The 16,556-nt window shown below is 44.5% G+C and overlaps 1 protein-coding gene across 3 annotated transcripts; it reads right to left on the bottom strand.

Moving 5' to 3' along the window:
• Nucleotides 1–7,232: 7,232 nt before the first annotated feature.
• LOC114503525 (endothelin-1 receptor-like) lies at nt 7,233–13,526 on the bottom strand. 3 transcript variants are annotated; one of them, XM_036031863.1, is made up of 3 exons: nt 13,089–13,525; nt 12,421–12,425; nt 7,233–8,942 (listed from the first exon to the last, which is right to left on the bottom strand). In XM_036031863.1, exon 3 carries the CDS (start codon nt 8,880–8,882, stop codon nt 8,427–8,429), a length of 456 nt encoding a protein of 151 aa, XP_035887756.1. In that variant the 5' UTR covers nt 8,883–8,942; nt 12,421–12,425; nt 13,089–13,525; the 3' UTR covers nt 7,233–8,426. The 3 variants fall into 3 exon arrangements, with proteins under 3 accessions (XP_035887756.1, XP_035887757.1, XP_035887755.1); XM_036031864.1 differs by lacking the exon at nt 12,421–12,425 and having other exon boundaries at nt 7,233–8,932; nt 13,088–13,526; XM_036031862.1 differs by lacking the exon at nt 12,421–12,425 and having other exon boundaries at nt 7,233–8,946; nt 13,089–13,523.
• Between the last annotated feature and the right edge of the window lie 3,030 nt (nt 13,527–16,556).

Here is a 16,556-nt window from a genome sequence, read left to right as displayed (position 1 = left end):
GAGAACATGTCACTCATCTGCTCTTAAACTTCTAAAAGCTTCCTGTCTCATCCAGAGAAAAACGGTAAAGGATTTATAAAGGCGCATTGGTAGGGAGACCACGTGTCCTGGTTTATATCTACGACAGTCTTCATTCATGCCTGCTGTTCAGATGTAATTATGGCTAGTGTCTTCTCTTACTCTCAGAAATATCCTATTTCGGACAATAAATTACATGGTGACCCTATTACTGGGCCCTGTGGAATCTGCCTTCCCCATTTCCTGCCCTGCCCCCCATCCCTGCGCTCTCTCCTTCCCTCCCGGTGCCAAGGCCTCCTTGCTCCTCCTTTAGGCCTCCCGGCAGGCTTCTGCCTCAGAGCCTTTCTTTCACCCTTTCCCCTGGCTGCACTGCTCTTCCTCAGTGGTGTGGTTTGCTCCTAAAGCTCTCTGATTCTTTACCCAACTGTCACTTTGCGTCCAGGCCTTGTTCCTCCACCCACTCTTAGGCTAGTATCCTCTCCCTCCTTCCACACGTTATTTTTATCCTTAGCACTTATCTCACATACTATATATTTACTTAGTTAGCCAGCTTATTATTTTCTTCTTCCATGAGGGCAATGATATTTGGTTGTTTTTGTTACTGCTATTTCTCCAATGACTGGTAGGTACACAGTAGGAGCTCAAATATTTTTTGAATGAGTAAGAACGTTTAGACAAGAAAATTGTGATGTAACTACATAACCGGAAGGCTAACCAGTTGCCATCCCCATTACCTTCTTTATAAAATTTGATCTAAAATAATAGCACTCTCAGGTTGAGGATAAGTGTTGTGAGAAGCATAATCTGACCAGCTCTCATTATTGATACTGGTCTCCAAGGAAGTTGTTTCAAAAGTTGTGATGGCAAAAACTGTCCATAGAACTCCTAGAGATGTTTAAGTTCTAAAAAGTGACCTCTAAATTTGCAGACCCCAAAATTACATTGTCTTTCCTTTTTTGAACTTAAAATTTTTAAATTTATTTTTAGTTTTTATTTTTTATTGTTGTTCAAGTACAGTTATCTCCATTCCCCCCCACCACTCCCCCCACCCCAGCCACCCCCACGTCCCTCCCTGATCCTACCCCCTGTTAAATCTTTCTGGGGACACATTTGACTTGGGCTTCCTCAGTGCAGGAACACTGAGGACTCCAAACCTTCCAAATTTAAATAAATATTTTCTAGTATGTGCTTCTGTAAAATTTTTGATGTTTAAATTTAAAAAGAAGGCTACCAAAAATTAACACTGAATGGTACTTACATTCAGTTCTATTATTGAATTTAATTTCAAGTACTACTTTTATAATGAAATAAAGTTTTTCCAAGAAAAAACTAGACCTAGTTAAAAATAAAGTCGTAGCTATAGGAAGCAGTTACTCTAACTCCCAGGAGAATATGGTAGAGCTAGAAGGCCGTCGTAGAATTTCTGGCAGTCTATCAAATTTACTTTGACAGAATTTCTTAAAACATTCCTTATTTAACTGCTGTGGTCTTAGAACCAGCTTGAGACTCAGTAAACTTGATTCCCCATCCTCTTTCATTTTAGTTCACACACTCTTCAGACGAACTGCGTTAACTTTGCGTAATAATGAAGAAACAACACTTGCATCCTGGAAACTCACAAAATAAATACCCTATAGGAACATTTCACCATAAAATAGCCAGGACATCTGCCTTTACGGAGGAAAATGCTGGAATCAGCGCAACATCACACACGCCCTGTTTAGCTCGTGGAAGTTCCTTTCTCTAGGTAAAACTTTATGTTCTATTTAGAACACAGCGAACTCTTTCAAGAACGAAACTCTTTGATGGAGGAATATCATTGGGAGCGATGCTTTTTACATCTCAACACCTTCCTAATGAGAGCAACTCTAAAACCCTCTCTGCCTCCCCAGCCACGGGAAGCAATCCTGCAGTTACGGACGGTCTCCATCCGCCATGGGAGATGATAATAGCTGTGCTGCAAGCCAAACGCGGGGGCTGGCAGGGGAACCTCACATGAGAATAATTACTTAGCATAACCCGAGAGAAAGCAGTGAGGTTCCCAGACACAGGAAACGAAGTCGGAGGGGAGGCAGAGTCGCAGAGGGTTCTGAAGCCTTTCCAGACAGGAACTTCCTTATAGCAGAAAATTGGGTAAAAAATTTATCACTCTGTCGTTTTATATGCACATATATTCTTAAGTCACCAAGTTAGCATAACGAACTTTTGCAGTGGACATCTTAGCAATGCCAGAAAATCAACCTATTTTCTATTCCCTAAAGAACAAATGAAATCATTTGTGATATGAATGTTCATTTTGATATTCCAAATCATTTGTAGGTTTAACATTGCAATCACAACCAAAATTGCAGCTATGCTCAAAGAATGTATATTGCACAGAAATCTTGGAAAGAACCCCTCCTTTGGCTATATGCACCACAGAGACAGGAAATTAAATAACACAATGCCTGAACCATAGGACACGAACTCTTGACCTCTGAAGACAAAGGGAAAGGGAGAAAGCGATCCTGTTATGTGCTGCTCTGCTTTGCTTGCACATCTATGGACCCTGAGACATTCCTGGTGGGAAGGAAAAAAGTAGCAATTTAATAAATTCAAAGAGCAAGTCTGCCTTTAGATCCGGAATCGTGTGGGAGAAAAACATTCTTATAGAGGTGACTATAGTACATTTTCTTATTTTACTCATTCATCAAATCTTTTTAAAGCTGGGCCAGTGCTGGATGCAGGGGATACAATGATGAATGGGAATGGTGGCAGCTTGCCTCAAGGAACTTGCAGTCTAGTGGGTCTGACTGGCGAGTGAATTGGCAAATACAATAGAGAGTGTGTGTGAAATGCTAGTACAGGGTTAACAGAGGGCGTCATGGCAGCACAGGAGAAAGGCACTAACCCAGGCTGGGCCATGGATACTTGCCAGACAAAGGGGTGTGTAAGCTGAAGAATAAAGTGGAGTAAGCCAGAGAAGGCACGAGGGACAAATATATCAGGTGGAAGGGTCATCTTGGTCTTCTCAGATGGACCAGGGAAGCTGGAGTGGACAGAGGCAGGGGAAAATTGTGAAGCGGCCCCTGGAAGGGGGCAGGGTCAGAGCTACCCGCAAGGAAAACTAGCTGGCAGGCGGTGCCCCAACAAGGGGCAGAGGTCCTTGTCAAGGGACACATTTCCTGTCTTAAAATTCAGGGCTACAGTTTCTATGCCTGATGTTACGAGTACAGCACTATTGCTGGGGTACAGGAGAAAGGTCCGTTTATCTGCTTGATGAGTAAAAGGGTTAGACAATACCGTATCACGTGTGCAACTCATTGGTAATTTGATCGACTTGGGGGAATAGCATGTGCAGCCCACGGATGATATCCTGTGCCTTGTCCGTAAATGAAGAAGCCCTCTCAGAAATCACTATTATCATTATCGCTATTTTAATGTGAAGGTCTCAGAGAAATCCGATTAGGAGTTCATTTTAACAGCAAAGGCCCTAATCAAATCAAATCCTATCAATAAGCATTTATTGAACAACTTATGTTTGAGGCATAAAAATATGTAAGTTGTGGCATTTGTGTTTGAGACATGAATCGCCTTGAGGTGTGGAGAAGCAACTTTTGCACGGCTGCCCTGACAGGATGGGCCCTAGTGGCATAACTGCTCTGCATGAACATCTGGGGTTTCCGCGTTCCTCATATTTCCCATGTGTCCGTCTGCCAGGGCAACATACTGGGAGCCTTGACTTTCCACTGCAGAATATTCCCAATCATTTCATGCAGAAATTGGATTTGTTCAATTGTTGTTGTCCTCAACAAGAGGTGGTTGCTTAGAGTGGACCCAAGTAGTAATCAACAGTCATGACTGAACACTCTCACTGGCTGTTTAGCTTGTTTCCCCAGATCTGCTGCAGCCCACCTGTTCAATGAAGACACGGTTCACCTACAGTGTCACCTCTGACGTCACCAGTTCCAACTGCCCGCTACGCACGTCAGAGAGTCCTACGTCAAGTCATCAGACTCAACGCCCCCTTCTTCCCATGGCCATCATTTAATCTCCTCCACTCTACTTCTCTCACATGGACTTTCCCACATGCCTGTTTTTATTCACTAGGCCCCGTATCTGCATGCACATATGGAGGAGCTGTTGTCCTGAAAGCACGTGGTACCCAGCTCTGGCCCACCCACGCACAAACATCACTTCTAGGGTTCCACTCTATTCAAAATTATAACCTAACTCCCTGGGGACGACACTCCATGGCATAAACAAAATCTTATGATTCATTAAAGATACAGTTATTAAGTTGTAGACTTCTAATCTATATTGTCATTAAGTAATTGGGGGTTATTTTTGGTCCCTAAAAACAGATACAGTGCTTTAATTGCTTGGTAATGAATGCACATATTTTGTATATAGATTAATTTCCATGGCTAAGTTTTTGCATTTCTTGAAAATTCGGGATATCCGATAATGTAATTTCTTGACCAATTGACTCCATCATCTGTTTAGATTGTAAGTGTGGGCATTTGAAAAGGGCTGCTAACTCATTTCCCTTCCTCCCTCTTGTTCTTTTCAGTCTTCTCTTGAAATTAGAGATATTATTTTTTGAACAATTAAAAATTAGAGTGATTCTTTGATAAACTTAGTAACAGGTTTTCCTCAATATCGCCATTTGCAAGGCCCTTTTATGCTTGAAAACCAGGAAGGTAACTGGCATTCATTTGCTTTGTTAGGTTCCTTCTGCTTTGCATTTTCTCACAGAGTGTCTGATTTTGTCACCACTGAATGTAATGTGTCTGAGTATGTGTGAGTTTAAGCAAGGGTCAGAGGGGCTTCTTTCCATTTTGGGGGTTATTTGTTTTCCTTAATGCAGCACATGTAACTCCAGACCTGACTCAGTGCAGGATCTGTACATGTCTCAGCAGCAGCAATTCCGTGGCTGCATCCAGCCTCCCTGGGACTGTTGCTTAAGGTGCAGCACTGTACTTCGGGGCAGTGATGGCGTTCCCCAGGAGCTGAGCATGCACCCTGGGCAGTGATTAAGTAGTTGGAGTATGGCCAGAGTGGGGAGGGCCTTGGCTGCTCACCATGGGAGCTCCTGGGTGTTTTGGGGCAGAGGGACACTCCATAAATAGAAGCCAAGTGCAATACAAGAGCAGAGGGAAGAAACTCCGAAGACACAGATATCTTTTGGAAACTTTTGGAACTGTGTGGAGTGACCCCACTTCCACGCCCGCAGAGCATCCAGAGCTGCCCTGCAGCAGCTGAACGGGGTAATGACAGACCGGAAACAGCCCCACGACTTTGCTTGTCCGTTGTGTTTTACGTCGCATTCACATACGAAACACTTTCAATACAATTTCTTTCAAAGTGAGAGAAGGGAAAGAAAATGTGAACAGAAGGAACGCTTTATCACTTGCAGTGTTACTGCAGTGCAGTCAGCGAGTCTACCTTGCGCAAAGATGCAGCCCTCCTACTGTCCCCTCCCACTCATGCTGACACTGCTATGGCTGCATGGCAGATACTTCCATCTTTTTTTAAGCTAATTCTTCTAATGGGGAGGGCTGACAAAGAAGCCCCATTTATCCTTTTAATAGCATGTTCTCCAAGTTTACACATTACTTTCATTTCATGGATACCTAAACATACTAGTAAAATGAGGTGGGCAGCTGCTACTTTGCCCTGAACTAAAGAGGTAGCTCGACATGGTTGGAGAGGAATCACGGGTCCGGGATGTGAGACCCCAAAGCGTCAGAGTCTCACGGAAGGAGGCAGCTGTGGAGAAAAGGCGTGAGGGCCTGGTGCCCACAGTGCTTGGAAGGGTTTCTCTTGCCTACCCTGGACTGAAGTCAGAGAAGCAGCACCATCTGCTAACCTGGGGAGAGGACTGAGAGAAGTAGAAGTAGCCCCCAAGTACTGGGTGTCTTTTTAGCTCCCTCTATTGCTTTTCTCTTTTCCCTCTGGGAAAAGATAGAAACAACTAAAGAGTAGTTTTTGTTGAAACCAAAAGGCCTACTTTCTAAAAGTAATGTTGGTTAAATGATTCATTACATAAGTTTTAGTAAAACAGGAATTACACAGATGTATACCTGTGATGTAACGATACCACAGTCACACTGTCCATATTATTTAAAACTACAGTAGGCATTACAGTACAGTCACCCCTCGATGTCTGTGGGGGATTGGTTCTAGGACCCCTGCAAATAATCACATCTTTGGGTGCTCAAGTCCCTTATATAAAATGGCACAGTATTTGCATATAACCTAGGCACATCTTTCTGTGCATTTTAAGTCACATCTAGGTCACTCATAACACCTAGCACAATGTAAATGCAGGCAGGTAGCCATTCTGCCATATTGTGTCCCAGGGAATAATGACAAGAAGAAGAAGAAGCCTGTACATGTTCAGTACAGACATGACTACTGCACACCTAAACACACAGTCATGTCAGCAACGACATAGCTTTTTTCAGAATATTTTCTATTTGTAGTCAGTTGAATTTGCCTAGGCAGGACCTGTGGATACAGAAGTCTGACTGCATTGGATTTCCAAGAGGTAAGAACCATATAGTCAAATAACAATGTGTTATTTTTTTTATCTATTACTATATGGATTTAAAATAAAGTTTTTTTTAAAATAAAGGTTTTTTTCTTTTGGGATTTGCAACAAATTTGGAGAGACTCCAGATGATCTGACTTAAAAATGTTGCTGTGCAGTAGAAATGAAGTTTGGTTCTGTAATTGGCAGGTGGCACCTAAAAGTGACACGCAGGTCACCCTCCCAGAAGCTGCTTTGCATATGTTCCAATGGGGATCATTAATTCAAAGATGGTTAATTACTCTTGTGAGCCATGATGGGTTGGTTAACTGGTGTCAAAGCACGAATAATCACTTTTTAACCCCCCACACAGTGACTGCTGAGAAGTCAAATTTTGAGTGAGTCATAACAACATTTTCAAATCTATTATTAAAGAAGTCATGAGAAAGTCAGGTGTTGAATACACATAATACTTCATAAAGAGAAAATTACCTTTTAAAGGAAAAAAATAAAATTCCGTAGCATATGTTAAACATTTTAAATTAATTACACATTTTCATTTTGCCTCATTGTTTGGTTCTGTAATTCCATTTGAATTTCAAGTAGAAAACATGTATTCATGCTAGTCTGTGGAAAGAGATGGTATGTGATTTTTTAAAAAATCACTTGTCTAATTTCCTCAATTTTATAGTGCGCTGGATAATTTGCAATGTTTTTTTTTATTTGTAGTTTTGAAAATTGTGACCATTGCTTACATCTTTACTGTCTGACCACTGATTTTTCTGGTACTCTAGGATAATTTGCCACTGTTTAAGTGTATCTGTTGGAAACCAAAAGGCTACTGTTCTCCTTAAAAGCTATGCCTTCAATTGACAACACTTGCCATTTAAAGTCCTATTTCAAAATAGGATTGTGCAGAATAGTTTCATTTGCATGGATAGTAAATAGAAGAAGAACTCAAGGCTGAGGAAAGTGCTTTTCCTGGGCTTAGAATGAAGACATGCTGTAGTATCTGGCATGGATCACAGTTTTATTTGAATTTTGGTTCATTTGAATTCTTGCAGCAATTTCCCCTCACGATCACAAGACCAAATATGGACTCCCCCAATTCCTTCTGGCTGCAGTTCGTTTTGGTGCTAAATAGCCCTGGAAACAAGGAGACCACAGCAACAGTGAATAAGTTATCTCCCTCTCTCACTCAGGCACTAACTTTGTTTAATTTGCCTTTTTGGACCCTATTGCCCGGCTTGGTGGGGGGGACGACACACAGTGGGCACTCTCTAAATGTAAACTGGAGCAGCAGAGGCGGCAACCGTGCGCGGATGCCTGCTGTGAATGGTTTCGGTGATTCTGCTCACTGAGGCCCACCCCGGCCCGCAGTCACGTGGGCCCGCTATCTCTCAGGCGCTCAGGCACCAGGGGAAAGCCTGCATGTGCTGTGGCTCCACCCATGAATCTAGGCTGCCGGAGTGAAATAGGCGCTTTTCCTTTCAAGCCACACTGTGGATATCGGGCTTCTGAACAGCATCACGTTAGAAAGGTAAATGCAACTGAATGCATTTATTTTAAGTACTTTTGGGGCCCAATAGGTCTCTCTCTGAAAATCGAGTCTCAGAAAAATCAAGTGATCTCCCCGGGATTGCCCAGCTACTCAGCAAGCTCAGGGATGGCAAAAGAATCCCGTGCATGAAAGACACCTTTGAAGAGTCATTCCCAGAATACTATTTGGTTAACAATTAAGTTAGAAAAGAAGTGTAACATTTAACGAACAATAAAAATTTAAAATGCCGCTAGCTGTAAGATTGCAGAAACTGCTCTCAGTAAGGAATAGATTATAAAATTCAGGTCAGAAGAGTCTGCAGCAACTCTCTTACTGTGGAATCAGAGCACAGGTTCAAACCTGTAAATAATAGTTGTGGCGACTTCCTACCTTAAATACATTGATGGGGAGATCAATGACCACATAGATAAGGTCTCCGAGGGCGAGGCTGGCTATCAGCGCGTTGGGGCCATTCCTCATACACTTGTTCTGGTAAATGATCCTGAGCAGAGTTGCATTCCCCACCATTCCCACGATGAAAATAGTACAAGATATCACGGTGGTAATGTACTTGAAAGCTGAAGTAATCTTCGTCTGCTGTGGGCAGTAGTTGGGCATCGAGCCATTGCTGGGTAGGGCCAGCTTGGAGGGTCGATGCGTGGTCACCGGGAAGCTGAGCTCTGTCCCGTGAAAAGTGGTAACATCTTCCGCATGAGTGCTCAGATTTGCATTGTAGCTCTCAGAATGACCGCTAATCACACATCCAACCAGCGCCACCCAAAAGGACACCCTGAAGCAAAACGTTTCCATCTTGATGCAAATCTGAGGAAATGCCTCTTATTGTGCTGCTTTCACACACTCACTTTTTTTCCACCTAAAAAGTGGGAGAAAAAATAATTTGGTTACAGAATTCAGCTACCAGTAAGATGGTAGTCAATGATTATGCATTGCTATTGGGTAACGGTAAGATATTGGGTCGGCCAAGAGTTCGTTTGGTTTTCTTCTGTGCGATGGCTCTAGTTCCACTTAGTTTTCTTTAACTTTATTTGAAACAATTTTGTTAGATTGTGCTGTGACAGCTGCCATATGAGCATGCATTTAGAAACACTTATCAAAGTTGGTGAAATTTTGTGTATCTACTTCTGTATCTGTGTCAGCTTACCCCAAAGCAGAGCAAACCCGAAGGGACCAAAGCTCTGTGAGGGCAAGTTGTCTGTCCATCTCTCTCATCTCTCATCTCTGCCCACTGCTGTACTTATTATCTAGGTTATAAAATGCATGAGGACGTGTCAGGTTTTTGTTTTAGTAGTAGATTTAGAAGTATCCTACTGTTTTCTATTCATTATACCTAGGCTGATAAGAATGTGAATTAAAAAATCTTTGAGCATTGGGATAAATTTTATTAGTGGAAGAGAAAAGGCATTCTATGCTGAGTAATTTACATAGTGTTAAAGCATAAAATGACCAATTCTATAATTAAGAACCCAATATTCCAAAACGTGTGCTGTTTTACACATGGTAAATTATGAACATGGGGATAAAATGCAACATAGTTAGCCATGCGAAGTGTCACAAACTGTTAGTTTACTATCAGAACTCTGGTTAACACCATCAATACACGTAACAATTTTAGTTGTGTTTTTTAAAAGATTTTATTTATTTATTTTTAGAGAGGGGGAAGGGAAGGAGAAAGAGAAACATCAGTGTGTGGTTGCCTCTTGCACGCCCCCTACTGGGGACCTGGCCTGCAACCCAGGCAAGTGCCCTGACTGGGGATCCAACTGGCGACCCTTTGGTTTGCAGGCCGGTGCTCAATCCACTGAGCCACACCAGCCAGGGCTCACAATTTTAGTCTTAATTAAACGTGACATAACAGATAAAGACAAAATATTTATTTTATTGAACACCTTGATGATTTATCTGTATGACCTACATATTCTGACAGTAGTTTCTGGCTTTTCCATTCCATTTCCATATGATAAATTATTATCATAATTATCTGCCAATGAGTGAAACTGGGACTAATGGACCTTCCCAGGCCAGGCACGCCATTTGGTTTTCTAGCAGACCCGTGCCTTGTCACAGTGATGAGCACTGCACACGCACGATGCCATCTGATCTAGACCATGGCCCGTGAAGCAGACACAGGTCCATTATAAAGACTGGGAAACAGAGGCTCAGCAACGTCAGGATGCCCGTCAAAGGCGCAGGTTCTGGGCAGCGGTGCTGGGATTCTGGGGCAAGTCAATCCAACTTCGAGCCTCAGCTCTTAACCACTAGACTACACTGTCTCTCATTCTCATGCTTTCCTTAGCGCCTGAAATGTTTTAATGAAGCTTCCGTTTGTGTGTTGGTTCGCTTGTTTTCGTCACTGGCAGAGAGCAAGTGGTCCTTCTTGCCCAGGAAGTCTAGGTTTCCACTTTAACCCTTAGAGACGAGATGTTGGGAAAATGGGTGGGGTTGGTGGCACCTCCCATTGAAGTAGTTTTATGTTTTCTTTTTTTGTGAGTTTTTATAAATCTTTAAATAAAGTAAGCTCATTTATGCAGTGATGTGTGTGTCTATGACATATAATGGAATTTTTTAAAATTGTGTCTTTTCTCAATCTATTCATGGTTGGCATTAACCAGTTTTAGGGACTTGGACAGTGATCTTTGCCAGTTATCAATAAAGCTTAGGTTTACTCAATATGTGGATGAAATATGATACCGCTTTTAGGAATTTTGAGTTATCTTTGATAGTTATCAATGAAGCTTAGCTGTAGTCAATATGTGGATGAAATAAGACTTATTCAGCTTGTATAGTAGGTCTAAAGTAACTGTAAGGTACAAACACTGCATACTTGGGCCTTCTCCTGAGACTTTCCCTAGGAACCGGAAATAATAACATTTTATTTATAGCAGTAATACATTCTGTTATGCATATATCTGCCCCCTGACTTGAGCTTGACAACCGTAGGTCAGCAGGGGCACTATCCCCATTTCACTCATGAGGAGACCGAGTCTCTAGGGAGTTTAGTCAAGTTTTTATGGCCAGGGTGCAGCATGAAAGATACAATACCTCACTTTACTTTGCTTATAGGACTTGACTCAGCCTGATCTTGTAAAAATAAATGATAAAAACATCAATTTTCTAAGCTAGGGGCAACTATGTAAATATCAGATCTACTTGGACTTGTAAGTAGTTTGCAGTTTTTTTCTAGCTTCTTATAGTTTGGAGTGAAATCTGACCGAATATTGACACTACCTCCATTCGGCGGTGGGGACCAGGACTCCGAGAACACAGCACACAGCACACCGGCACCCTCCTCCCCAGATCAGAGATGGGACAGGGAAAACACTTCAGTGGATCTTGTGCTGTTTAGTGACTAAAGCCTCCCAGTTTCCCAATCGGAATGGAAACCTCAGCAATAGTTGTCTTACAACTAAGAGAGGCAAGGCTTCTTCCAGAAATGGAATGTGTCTTTGCCCCTTAGAGTCTGTTGGAAGGCTATCTGGTGAACTAACCTGGCCATGGGGGTATCCTGCCACCCATGAAATGAACAACCTTAGTCTTTGAGCACTGGATTGTTGGGTCGCTCGGTCAGCTGATTACGGCAGGAGCTAAGAAGGCCAAGGCTGTGGGTTCTTAACAAAATGTGAGCTAGTGATCATTAAAGCCGTGTTCCTTCCCCCGCCAACAAGGATACCACCACGGAGATCATTTCTGATGACATCTCCGTCAGCTCTCTACAGAGGTTAGGCTGCAGAGGTAAGGGGTACCTGGCAAAGGCATGTGAATACCATACACTGGGTGAAAAACACAAACCCCCACAAAAGAAGCCTCTTCAAATGCATGTTCCTCCCAGGACGAGCCTGTAGCTCATTTCCACGGGTCGAAGTCATGCTGTGCTTGGGATAATCAGTCACGGCTCTAGAGAAAAAGCATCTCAGGTTCGGACCTCCAGGACATGGTTTATAGATTCAGCATTTTTTCTATGTGGCGTATAAGAATTTGCTGAAGTTCAAAAGCCATTATTAAGGAAGAGGAATGAATCCTAATGATTACACGTTAACCATTTAACATCTCTGATTCCTAAGATCGATGCTTACCTGTAATTAGTACAATAATTTGGAAATTCTGGCTTTACCCAAATGGCCTGAATTCAGAGCACTTAGTTTACCTGAAACGATTGTTGAGGTGTTTCTTAGCACTTAAAACAGAAGGCATGGGAGAGGGACAGAGGAAGCTGTAAGCATCTACAAAAGGAGAAACAAAAAAACTAGGCACTCTTTGCAAGTTTTCTGTAGGGTTTTTTTTGCTGGGTAATAAATCAGCAACTCCCCTTACTGACAAAGTCTGACTTCAATCTGCCTCCTACCCAACCCCCTCAGCTGCCAGCTCTATCGGGGAGCGCCATTCGGATGGTGTAAACAGAGGCTGATAATCTAGAAACAGCCCTAGTTTTCTGCACGTGAAAGGCAACAAGTGCCCTTCAAAGGACAGCATAGAACCAAACGCCCAGACACCCACAAGCAGGTTTCCAAACCAGCTGCACTGGGGGTTTTCCAAAAGATGTGTCCCTGACACCGATTGCCCATGGCTACCCTTGGTAACCGCGGGTGTGCAGGGAGGAGAAGCAAGTGAGTAAGGAAGGCTGCGGGACACACTTCACAAGTAGGCTCTGGAGCCTGGGACAGGGGCGTGAAGTTCCACCAAGTTCTTGCATGCCTGGGGAAAAGAGATACCCAGGGAGAACTGTATATATTCTTTAACTGAAAATCCGAATCCCGCCTGGGGAGGCTGAGGGGCTTTCAAACAGACCCCAAAGCCCAGGCGTTTCTCGAGTGCACCCCTTCTAGGAAGGCGCCCGGGCCGCCACGCGCCCCTGGGCAGGTGGGTGCCAGCCCTTGGGTGGAGGGTTGCGCGCAGGGCGCCGGGCAAAAACGATGCCGGCTCCTTCTCCTCCCAGCCAAGGAGCTCAGGAAGCTTTTCCCCCAGCCCTGCCCAGCCCCGAGAGGAAAGAGTTGCACCCACCGTGGAGCTAGGCGGGCGCAGACGGTTGCCTGGTCCGCGCACGGCGCCTGGACCAGAGGAAGCGGAGCCGGCGAGAGTGGGTAGCGTGGGTGGCGTGGGTCCCGGGCTCCTGCACGGCGGCGGCCCCGGCTGCACTGTTGCATCTACTTTGCAAAACTTCCTGGGAACCGCTTCGGTGGGGAGGTCTCCCAGGCAGCCAGCCTCCGGCCACCAGCTGGGATGGAGCCTCTCCACCTCCAGTCCACAATCGCCAGTCCACAGGGATGACTTCTGTGCGCGCGCGTGCGCGTGCAAGGGCTAGCGAGAAAAAGAAAACTCCGGAGGAACACACGCCCCCCCGCCTGCCCGACCTCCCCTTCTCCTCCAAGATCTCCCAGACCTCCTCCACTCTAGGACAGCAAGAATGTCCTAAGCTTCCAGCCCTTTTTAGAGGCAACCACTATAAAGCACAAGCTGCCACCGCCCCCTCCCAGGCCCTGAAGGGCTGGAGTCTTGTTTTAACTATTTCCTTCCTGAAATGAAGGTGGGGCGGGAGGGGGCGGTAATCCCCGAAGGAGGATAGTTTAACTGACAAGCGTGAGAACCCGCCGAAGGCCTTGGAGAGAAACCCAGTCCCGTCCTAGGAAATGCAGCAGGTCTGATCTGTGAGGAGCCGCTGCAGACAGAGCTGGCCAGGGCCCAGGCACGGCTTCTCCTCTGCACCCCCTCCTGCTTTGCTTGGCTTGTGTGAATCTCTTAAGCTCAGAGCAAGTTAAAGAACCAACGTGGACAGCAGTTTACTGGATCAAGTACATTTCGCCTCTACCTTGTCCCTTGAAGCCAGCCCCCCAAGGCGGCATAATACTAGACCAAGGCAAGGAAACAAGGAGAACAGGAACAGAACCACAGAAAGAGAGATCACATGGAGGGATAGCAACAGGGGAGTGGGAGGAAAAGACAGCGGGAAAAGGTATGGAGAATAAGTAGCATAGATGGTAGGTAGAAGATAGACAGGGGGAGGGCAAGAATAGTATGGGAAGTGTAGAACTTATGACACATGGACATGAACTAAAGGGGAGGAATGTGTGTGGGAGGGGGTGTGCAGGGTGGAGGGGAGTGAAGGAAAATGGGAAACTGTAATAGCATAATCAGTAAAATATATCTTCAAAAATGTAAAAAAAAAAAAACAGAAAAAAGAAAAAACTAGACCAGGGCAAAGCACACGCCAGGAGAGTCCATGGAGGGGTCCAGCGTGTGGCTCAGAGAAACCCATGATTCCTCAAGAAACCCAAACAATGAGGGTGCAGATGTGTAGAAGGTGGGACTCAGCCTCCTTACATGAGAGAGATTTATTTTATCCTAAATTGGGGACTGGGAGAGGAGAGGAGGGACCATTGAAGGCCCCTTAGAGAAGGCCCTGCCTTGGAGGTCTGCTGGGGCGAGGCCCGTCGTGGACATGTGCACTTGGGGAACTGGTCACTTCATGTCTCAGACTGTGTCAGTTATCGACTGTAGCTAGAGAAAATCACCCTGAAACAGTAGCAGCCAAAAACCACTACAGTCGTTTACTTTACTCATCAGTCTGCAATTTGGGTGGGTCTCGGCTGGGACAGCTCATCTTTGCTGGGGCTGGAGGCTCTGCTTCCAAGAGAGTTCGCTTACTCGGTGATGAGTGTTAGTTTTTCATCATGTGTGTCTCTCTACAAAGTGGTTCAGGCTTCCTCATAGCGGGGTGGCCAGGTTCCAAGACGGAGTGTTCAAGAGACAGAAAGTGGGAGCTGCCAGTTTTCTAAGGTCTGGGCCTGGAAACTGGTCCAGTGTCACTTCTGCAGAATTCTATAGTCAAACAGATCCCAGGTTCAAGGTGAGAGAAGTAAACTCCACTGTCAGTGCATGGAGTGTCAGAGCATTGGGGGGTGGGGCATTTTGTAAAACCGTCAGAGATCTATGGAGTATCACCATTGAAAGGGGCCTTAATAGTTAGTCATCTGGTCCAGGTGGACGAGGTATCATTAACCTGTTCTAGCTACCACAACCCCATGATGAGGAGTCAGCCAGCCAGGATAACCAGTAGCTTTCATAAATGCCTTAATTTGCATTAAAAAAAAAAAGAAAGGAAAAAGTGCCCCTTGGAGACCAGGGCCTGGAAAGCTGACAATATTTTTAGAAAAGTTAAGTGTCATTGCTTCCTCCAGAAGGGGCAGCTGTATACCTGGGTTTGCACTTTGGAATGTGAAAGGTGTTTGTGAGTAGGGGCTGGGTTTCAGCCCCTACCTGCCCTGTGATCAGACACACTCGGACAGAGCACGGTTTGTCCTGGCGAACATGTCAGTCTGTCCGGTCTTTGCTGGAGCACATCCACCAGCCCCTGCATCCCGGGACAGCTTGTCCCACTGCGGTGCAGACCTAGCTATTAAAATTTTTTTCCTCCGTACCCATTAGGGTGGCCATTACCAAAAAGCTGGGCACAATCGGTGTTGACAAGGATGTGGAGAAACTGGAACCCTTGTGTGTTGCTTGTGGGGATGTAAAATAGTGCAGTAGCTGAGGAAAACAGGATGGCAATTTCTCGAAAAATTAAACATAAAAATTACTACATGATCCAGCAATTCCACTTCTGTGTACACGCCCCAAATAACCAAAAGCAGGGGCTCGAACAGGTATTTGCACATCCACGTTCACAGTAGCACACACATAAGAGTCAGAAGGTGGACACAGCCCAAATGTCCATCTGTGGATGCACTGATAAATGACATGTGATGTATATGAAATGAAGTATTATTCAGCTTTAAAAAGGAATGACATTCTGACATATGCTACCACATAGATGAAACTCAAAGACATTATGTTAAGTGAGATGAGCCAGGTGCAAAAGGACAGATCTTTAGGATTCTGCTTATATGAGGTACTTAGAGTAGCAGTCAAAGTGGTACAGACAGAAAGTGGTATGTGGTTCCCAGGGGCTGGGAGAGGGAGAGGGGAGGGGTTCTCGTTTAATGTGTCTGAGTTTCAGTCGGGGACGATGAGGAGGCTGTGGGTGTGAATGGTGGTGATGGCGGCACAGTTCTGTGAATGTACTCAGTGCCACAGCCGTACACTTGGAAATGGTTAAAATGACACATTGATATTGTATGTATTTTGCCAAAATAAATCTGCCTTCCTAGAATATCACTTGTTTATCTCCCCTATACGTTCATCGAATAAATTTATTGCCTCTTCTAAGAAAGGTTTTTTTAGTATAAATAAATATGTTTCTGTGGATCAGCAGCATACACCTGCTTTTGTAAGGGGGCTGGGGTTGCTTTGTTTTAGGTGAGAAAAACAAAAACATCCCTTAGTTGTTGGAGATTTGCATGCTCACCCTCTCTGCTTTGCTTTGGGGAAAATGACTTGCCAAGGCTTTATGCACTTGCCCCATCTCTGTTGTCCTGCTTCGTACCGATAACGAACATTTAATTAATACATCTGACTACGTTTCTCAACTTCACT

Source organism: Phyllostomus discolor, chromosome 8, assembly GCF_004126475.2.
Source record: "Phyllostomus discolor isolate MPI-MPIP mPhyDis1 chromosome 8, mPhyDis1.pri.v3, whole genome shotgun sequence".
In the NCBI taxonomy this organism is placed as follows: Eukaryota; Metazoa; Chordata; class Mammalia; order Chiroptera; family Phyllostomidae; genus Phyllostomus; species Phyllostomus discolor.
The sequence above is the reverse complement of the archived record's forward strand: the minus strand, read 5'-3'. Positions and strand labels throughout refer to the sequence as shown.